The 8,911-nt window shown below is 42.2% G+C and overlaps 1 protein-coding gene across 1 annotated transcript in view; it reads left to right on the forward strand.

Annotated features, from left to right (window-relative positions):
- crfb16 (cytokine receptor family member B16) overlaps nt 1-5,291 on the forward strand; it is a 44,105-nt gene extending 38,814 nt beyond the window's left edge. Inside the window, exon 7 of the mRNA XM_052018222.1 lies at nt 1,269-5,291. Within this exon, the coding sequence (XP_051874182.1) occupies nt 1,269-1,589 (321 nt within the window). The 3' untranslated portion in view covers nt 1,590-5,291. The remainder of the gene's footprint in view (nt 1-1,268) is intronic.
- The last annotated feature ends 3,620 nt before the right edge of the window (nt 5,292-8,911 follow it).

An 8,911-nucleotide genomic window follows, 5' to 3' on the forward strand; every position in this document is an offset into this window, starting at 1 on the left:
TTCATAAGGATGTTACTGGGACTGGAGGGCTTGAGTTATAAGGATAAGTTGGGTTTTTTTTGCCCTGGAGCGTAGGAGGCTGAGGGGTGACATTATTGAGGTATATAAGATCATGAGGGGCATAGATAAAGTGAATGTCTTTTTCCTGGGGTAGGGGAGTCTAAAACTAGAGGGCATAGATTTAAGGTGAGAGGGGTAAGATTTAAAGGGGATCTGAGGGCAACCTTTTACAGAGGTTAATGTGTATGAGGGGCGATGACAAAGTAGATGTCAAGGCATTTCTATGTGGGAGAATCACAAAGAATGGGATCTAGTTACTAGATCAAAGGGCGGTGTGTAGGAACTTCTCACAGAGGGTGGTGAAGGTCTGGAATTCTTTACTCCAGAGGTTGGATCACTAAGAGTATGTAAAGAGGAGGTAGATAACATTTTGAAAGATCACAGAGTTGAGGACTGTGGGGAAGTGGCACAGAAGAGGAGTTAAGACCTGAGATAGATCAGCCATGATCATGTTGAGTGGCAGGGCAGGCTTGAGGGGCTGAATGGCCTACTCCTGCTCTTATTTGTGTTCTTGTGTTCTAACCCATTTCATCCCCTGCTGTCTGTCCGGAGCAGGATACTTGATGCTGATTAGAGTGTCAAATGTACCTAACAAGAAGCACTTGGTGATTTTTGCACATCTTGTCATCTTTAACAGACTTAGTCTGTTCCTGTTCATTACTGTAACAGAAGACATGCTTATTTGAAAGATCATCATGTTGGCTGACAGGCCCCTACCTGGAGGACCACAGGACTGACCTTTAATCTTGGCCTAAGTCTTGAACCTGACAGGATTGGTTGGTCAGAGCAGAAAGCATGCTATAGCCAACATAGCTTTCAGAGACCCGACAAAATACAAGATCTCTCAACACACCAAGATGCAGAGCCTTGGGAAAGTATTCGGGAGGAGCACTCTGGTTCCACCCCTTCTCCTCAACCCCATCACCTCCCCACACACTTGGGTGAGGAACATTAAATTGTAGGTGATGTAGACATCCATGTCTTCTTGGAGACTCATGACTTGAAATGAGGTCAGAAATTCGGAGACGAGCAGCCAAAGTGTCTAGCCAGAGTGGAGCTCAGGGAACTGCTGGAGCTCAGTGTTTAGGCTTAAGGCTTTTCTGGGAGAGATAGCATTGGTGGAGATGGAACTGTAATCAGTGATTTAGGATATGGAGGGATAAATAATGTTATAATAAGTTGGATGTTTTTGTTTAATCTCCTTACAGAATCTTGAAAACCTTCAAGCAGTTGTCCTGAAAGCAGAGGACTACAGCCAGGAATCTTGTGATGCTGTTGAGGTCCGGTATCAGTCAGAGGCATTGCTCTGTGTACATCAAGCACTGACTGCACAGGAAAAGATAAACAACAGCACGGACATGGACAGCTGGCCAATAAACTCCGTCTCATATGGGAATGTTTCCCAATCCCAATGGCCAATGCAGATTACATATCAGAGACGATACCAATCTCAAATGAATTTGGAGCATGCTAAATTAAGCCATGAGAAAATTACACTGCAGATGTTAGCAGAGTCTGATCTAAGATGATGAACAGGACTTCAGGATGTTCAGTTGGTTGAATTGGATCACAAGCTGCTATAGATTCCTACTCCTGACATCCAAATGTCTCTACAGGAGTATGATACACTGACACCTTCTCCATCCCCTCTCCATCCATTGTTCAACCTGGCCCAGAAGGTTATGCTTACTGTATATGCCATTGCTGGACTTGCATATTCAACAGTGCACTGACTTTGTTTCAGCGTAAATAAGATGACTGAACTTCTTCAGTGCACCACCTCGAAAACCCAAACTCTGTTTGTGGTATTGGGAACTCTGAGACTTGGAAGAAAGAGTCTGTGAGAAATAGATTTAGTATGTGACGTTATTCCCTCGGCCCTGTGCTTTTTTATCTCAGGAAGTGGTCCATTTGTCATAGGTACCCTGATACACAATTGTAGGCAAAGTAGCTGAATCTGAGTTTGCCCAGTAGATTTTTAAACATCCTCTCGCCCAACACCAACCCAATATGAATCCCTCTCCAGCTGAATTTAACCCAATAACGTGCCTTTGGAAAATACTGCACCAAGTGGTCAGACCTGGGATACACTGGTTTGTATGGCTTGGTAGCACCTCACCTGAAGTGTTCAATCATTGGCTGTACATCTGCAACTTTCCAAATGATGATCACAGAAACAGGACATTCAGATGCTTGAAGCCTTTTCTGTTACCTAGTTAGATCATGTTTGATCTATATCTTAGCTCTGTGTAACCACCTTGCTTCTGTCTATCATAATAACACTATATAACAAATCAGTCCAGTTTTGAAGTTTACCTTGTTTTGCCTCAACAATTTCCCAGGGGAAAGGACAGCATTCCAGAATTCCACTGCCTGTTTGTCATGAAATACTTCTGAACCACCCTGAAGGAAATGGAGCTATTTTAAAGTTAATGTTATGTTATGTATTGTTCTGTGTTCTACCATTAGGGAAATCATTTCTCCCTAGTAGTCCTTCAATCATCTTACATACCTGAATCAGATCACCTCAGACTGAAGGAAATACAAACCTAGTCAATGTTCCCCTTGTCCTAATATAACTTTGTTAAACTACATCAGATTTGTGATAATTCCTCAAACAATCCAGCCTGGCATTAATGTTTGGCTCAAGCCTCCTCCAGTTTTTCTTTGTCTAAATCTTCAGTGCAATCCTCTATTCTCTTCTACCTCTTGTGCTTGTCTAACCTTGCCTTGAACACATGACTTCAACCACTCCCTGGGGTGGCAATTCCCACAACCTCACCAGTCTTTGAGTAAAATAGCTTCTTCTGAATTCCCTGTTGGATTCCTTGCTCCCTTCTAGCTTCAGTGGTAATAAGTGAGGCAACAGCCTTGAACAGTTAGAAGACAGATGATGAGACCACACCCAGTATAGCAGGACCCAATACCCTGACAAGAAAACAACAAAACTCTACATATTGAAGGACTCTAAAGCAAAGTCACTTTGGTCAGAACTCTTGCATCTCTCAGTTCCTAAGTCAGTGAAGTAACCTGGTTTGTATACTAGTAGCAAACTTAACAACCTTGAATTCAACTCAGGCAAGTGTTTTCTTGTCTGAAGACTCCCATATTGAAAGAATTTGGGCACTAAATCCAATTTCTAACATGTATTGTCCCTAATTTAGTGTTACATGGCAATAAGGTGCCACAGGACATCTGGTGAGAGACACAAAAAGTGTCCCAGAGATAATTCTTCATCTCATGACTCACCAAATTGATTCATTTCCTTGCATGTAATTCTCATGTTTCTTTAAAAAAATAGAAACTGCTTTTATTTAAAAATAATAGAACATAGAACAGCGCAACAACAGGCCCTTCAGCCCACAATGTCTGTGCCAAACACAATGCCAAATTAAGCTAAATCTCTTCTGCCTGCACATGATCCATATCCCTCCATTCCCTGCATATTCATGTGCCTATCTAAAAGCCTATTAAATACCACCATTGTATCTGCCTCCACCACTACCCCTGGCAACCCCTTCCAGGCACCTACCACTGCGTAAAAAAACTTACCCTGCACATCTCCTTTAAACTTTCCCCCTCTCACCTTAAATGCATTTCCTCTAGTATTTAACATTTCTACCCTGGAAAAAAGATTCTGACTGTCTGCCCTATCTATGCCTCTCATAATTTCATAAACTTCTATCAAGCCCCCCGTTATCCTCCACTGCTCCAGAGAAACACCCTGATGTTTTAAACAAGGGGTTAGGTTAGTGACTGTGTTCCTGCTGTGGGATCCTAGTGACCTCATTCGTGTTTTGCAGCCGCAGGTCTCCCAAATTCCTGGAGGCTTCGTATTCCTGGCGGCTGATCCGTGAGGTGGAGTGGTCCAAGAGTGGCCGCGGGGTCCCAAGGCCATAGCCCCAGACCACGCTAATTGTCTTTGCAGCTTGTGTCTACACCTCTTTTGGTCAATATCTTCAATGACTGGAGACAGGCACAAACTGGTGGACTACATAGAGATAATTCAAAAAGAACAAAAATTATTTAAAAATTAGTTTCATTTCATATTTATTAATTAAAATATTTAAATTAATATTTTAAAAAGGAAAAGAAAAGAAAAATTAAGCTTCACTGCAGAGTTACAGCAGACATCAGCAAGGTCCTTGATGTTCTGACTGAAATCAAGGTTAGGTCTGCACAGACTGGGGTTTGAACCAGACCTCATACATTCATTGAGTTATACACTTGCCTGTTTAACAATGTTGGAGAATGGACACGCCAGCTACTGTTGGAGTAAAGCTGGGGGCTGAGGTACAAACTGTATCTGAACACTAAACTCAATGCCATCAGGAAATGCTGCTGGGTCCAGTGCTGGGTCAGGGGACAGAGTGGGTGGTCAAATGAGCTCAGCACCCTGCACTGCAGTACAAGTTGTTGTCTCAGTCGTCTATCCAGCGGTAAAATCGATGTGATTTGTCTCAGTATTTTTCAGATTTTCTGTGTCTGCCAATGCAGTTTACACGTTACTAAAAACACAAGCAGGTCAGGCAGCATTTGTGGAAAGAGAAACAGAGTTAATATTTCAGGTTGGAGACCCTTCATCAGAACTAGGAAAGAGAGATAATAAATGTAATTTTAATTTGCAGAGAAGGTGGAGGGATGGATGGATGCAATAAAAGGAATATGTATTAATATTTTGTTCTGACTTGCTTCCACTGCCAGTGTTTTATGACGTCCCATATCCCCCACAGCATATCACCTCTGTCTCACCTTAAGCTTACTTTCTAGATTGAGGATTTTGATCCACAACCAAGCTTCATCACACATTGTCTATTAGTTGAAGGCCTAAGTTCATCTGCTGGCTGTATCTCTCTCCCATCCTGAAAGGCCAGTTCATAAATCTATGAACTATGTCCACATGGACCAGAAAGATCAAGGTGACCACTCTTTCTTTAGGAACGTGGTTCCCCTCACCTTGGAAAGAAAACACAGACTACCTCATCATATCAAGAACAGGCCTGGGCCACTCTTATGTCAGCACTACCTCCAATTTTCCATTATTATTTATCCATTGTTATTTATTGTTTTCAGACCCCCTCTCCGACAGTACAGTTTGAAGTCAGTGGAGTTGGGGTGGCTTTCCTGATCTTATTTGCTCACTGACAAATCTTGTTTCTACAGAGATCTTGCAAGTAGTTGTCACAAAGCTCTTGATGTTGGCTTTTTCATTTTGTTTAGAATTACAACTGAATAAAAATTCAGACTGTCACTCTGACTTTTTAGAAGATCAATATCACAATGGAAGCAAACAGAATTAAAGAAAATAAATCCATTGAAAATGAAATTCAATCTGCTGTTTACAATTAAAGTGGTTTTCACTTCTGCATTTCTATGTAATGCAGATGTTCTGCTGTGGTTTCTGATTCATGTTGGGATACAGTGATTCTCCAGGGAGTTTTGTTTCTGCACTAACTAACGAAGATTAACAAAGCCACTTTCCTATACGTATATCCCTTAATGCAGAGGTTTTCAACCTGTGGTCCACGGACCCCTGGGGGTCCGTGGCGGGTTGCCGGGGGTCGGCAAGCAAGCCAAGAAAAAAATGGAAAGGCAACCTGTTACAAAGACGTAGCTTACTTGCTTGCTCCAGTTTTCCACTATTCAGAAAATTGGCCATATCTATTCTATCTGTTATAGGCGACAATCTTAGAGACTTAGATGGTGTTTCCTTCTGATAAGCTGCCGCTTAATATTTGATTTGTGTAGTCAGAGTAGTCAATAGTGTTCACTACTCACTACTATTCTGTTGTGCACTGTAGTGTTAGTGAGACTGAGTGACGTTGTTGGTGTGCCTTAATAATATTGCTTACTTACCATGCATTTACGCCACAGTGACGTCACTGTTAAACGAAAGTGCGCAAGTGTGTAAATTTTAAATTAGTTTTGATAATTTTGTTTATCAGTAATAGTGACTAAACTGTCCAGCGTGTATTGCTGAGTATGGAGAAATTTCTGAAGAGAAAAGCTGACTAGAAACCAGAAGATTGTGATGACAAAGGGGATAAGGGTGACCAAAAGAGAAAACAACGCAAGTACGATCCAGAATACATTTCATATGGTTTCATTGCAGTGGGGACAAATGTGGACCAACCTCTCTGTGTTGTGTGTTTGCAAACACTGTCCAATGATGCAATGAAACCAGTGAAATTGAAGCGCCATTTAACAACGGTACATCCAGATATTGCCAGCAAGCCGAAGGAATATTTTGAGCGGCAAAAGGAGCTGTACCTCAAGCAGAAAGGCAAAATGACTGCCTGCGCCACTGTAAATGAGAAGGGTCTTTGTGCATCATATTTGGTAGCATTACAAATGGCACGTTCCAGAAAGCCTCACACAATTGGAGAAGAGCTTATACTGCCTGCAGCAGTAGATACGTGCGAAGTTGTACTGGGGAAAGAATCCAGTCAAAAACTGAAAGCCATTCCACGGTCTGATAACACAGTAAGCAGAAGAACTGGCAATATGGTGGAAGATATACAGAGCCAGCTGATAGCACGACTTCAGCAAGTCAGATTTGTGATTCAGCTCGATGAAAGTACTGATGTTGGCAGTGCTGTGCAGTTGTTGGTTTATGTTCGATATTGCTGGGAAGGAGAGGCTTTGGAAGACTTTTTGTTTTGCAAGGTGCTCCCAAGGCATACAACCGGTGAAGAACTTTTCCGTGTGCTTGACACTTTTTTTGTACGATTGGCATTGGCATGGACACAGTATATTGGAGTATACACGGATGGTGCTGCCACAATGACGGGATGGAAGTCAGGTCTAGTCGCACGAGTGAAAGAAGTAGCTCCACATGTAGCAGCAACCCACTGCATGATTCACCATGAGGCTTTGGCTGCAAAGGATATGGATGAAAATCTTGCGGATGTGTTTTCCATGTGCATTAAAATTGTTAACTTTATCAAAGACAGGCCGCTCAATCATCGTTTGTTTGAAAACATATGCCGTGAAATGGAAGCCGAGCATAAGCATTTGTTGCTACATACAGAAGTCAGATGGCTGTCACGAGGCCGTGTTGTGCAGTGTGTATATGAATTGCGAGATGAACTGCTCATTTTTCTAAATGAGCATAATGGATCATTGGCACAGTTCTTGACAGATGAGACGTGGGTTGCCAGATTAGTTTATCTTGCAGATATTGTCGACATTTTGAACAGCTTAAATCTATCATTGCAAGGACCTGGCTCAAATGTTCTGAAAACGCATGACAAAAATCAATGCCTTCCAGAAAAAAACTCCGTATCTGGAAGGGAAGATGTGAGCAAGGCGTCTATGATATGTTTCCGTTGCTGGCTGACTTTCTAACAATGAACAAGACTAAGACAGAGGCCATTGCGAGCACCGTTTTGAACTATATTCAACAGCTGTCACATTATTTCCATGAGTATTTCGGCGACGATGACACGAGCATGTTTGATTGGATTCGAAATCTGTTTGAATGCATGCTTACTGATTTAACTGGACGTGAACAAGAAGAATTGGCTGAACTGTCAACTGACAGGACTTTGCGCTTGCAGTTCAACCGAATGTCACTGTTGTCGTTCTGGATAGCATGTTCCCAGGAGTATCCACTGCTGTCCGGCAAAGCCGTCAATGTTCTGTTACCATTTGCAACCACTTACTTGTGCGAAATAGCATTTTCTGCAGTCACTGCCATGAAAACCAAATACAGATGAAGACTGAATATTGAGGATGACGTACGCGTATGTTTGTCACACATACCACCACGTTTGGACAAACTCTGCAGTGCAAAACAGGCACAACCTTCACATTGAACTGAACACTGAAAGACACCGCTGGTAATTATCGATGATTGAAATAGCCTCTATTTCAATAGGGCCTTTGTGCAGTAATTTAAGCATTGTATGCATGAATTATTGATTGATCTTGTGGACTTCGGGGGTCTGCCATCTAACAAGGACGTGTTCTGGGGGTCCGCAGCATGAAAAAGGTTGAAAACCACTGCCTTAATGTATAAAGATCTATTGACTTCCTTGAATATGCTCAGTGACTGATCCACCACAACCACTTCGTGAAGGAACTTCTCATCTCTATCCTGAATGCTCAATCCATTATTTTCAGGCTCAGGTATTTATAACAAGATAGAAGGAGACTATTTAGTCCATCAAGTCCACGCTGGCCCTCAGCTGAGCAATCCCATCCCTCCTCTTCTTCCGCAACTTATTCTCTCTCACAAACTCCCTTTGATTCTTTTCACACTTTCCTACAACGGGGGCAATTTACAGTGGCTGATTAACCTACCAGCGCATCTTTGGGATGTGGGAGGAAACCGGAGCATATGGTCACAGGGAGACCGTGCAAACTCCAGACAAACAACACCCGAGGTCAGGATTGAACCGGAATCTCTGAAGCTGTGAAGCTCCTTATTGCCCATTTGTTCTAGACACCCCAGGGAATGTACCTATCCTGACCATATTTTCACCAGGTATCCACATACAAGACTGCAGAGAATAGTGATCAGGACTGGGATCTTCATCTGGTTTTATCTTCCTTGGGAGCTAAAAGATAGATATTATGTTTGCTGTGGATCATCTGTTATCCTGGCTAAGGACCAGTTAGCAGCACAGCATTGGTTTGGAACTTGAGATCCTCCAGCTGATTACAGCATTTTCAGTTATTTACCAACATCTCCTCCAGCTCTCCTTTCATGATTTATTATTTATTTATTTGAAAGGCTGCAATATTTCAGCCTATCTTGAAGATTATTTTTCTTTTTCACTGAAAAGGCTCCACACTTAATTAATGTCAGGCATGGAGGACTTGAATTTTCATTCATTTTGGTGAGAAT

This window comes from Pristis pectinata, chromosome 6, assembly GCF_009764475.1.
Source record: "Pristis pectinata isolate sPriPec2 chromosome 6, sPriPec2.1.pri, whole genome shotgun sequence".
NCBI classification, from domain to species: Eukaryota; Metazoa; Chordata; class Chondrichthyes; order Rhinopristiformes; family Pristidae; genus Pristis; species Pristis pectinata.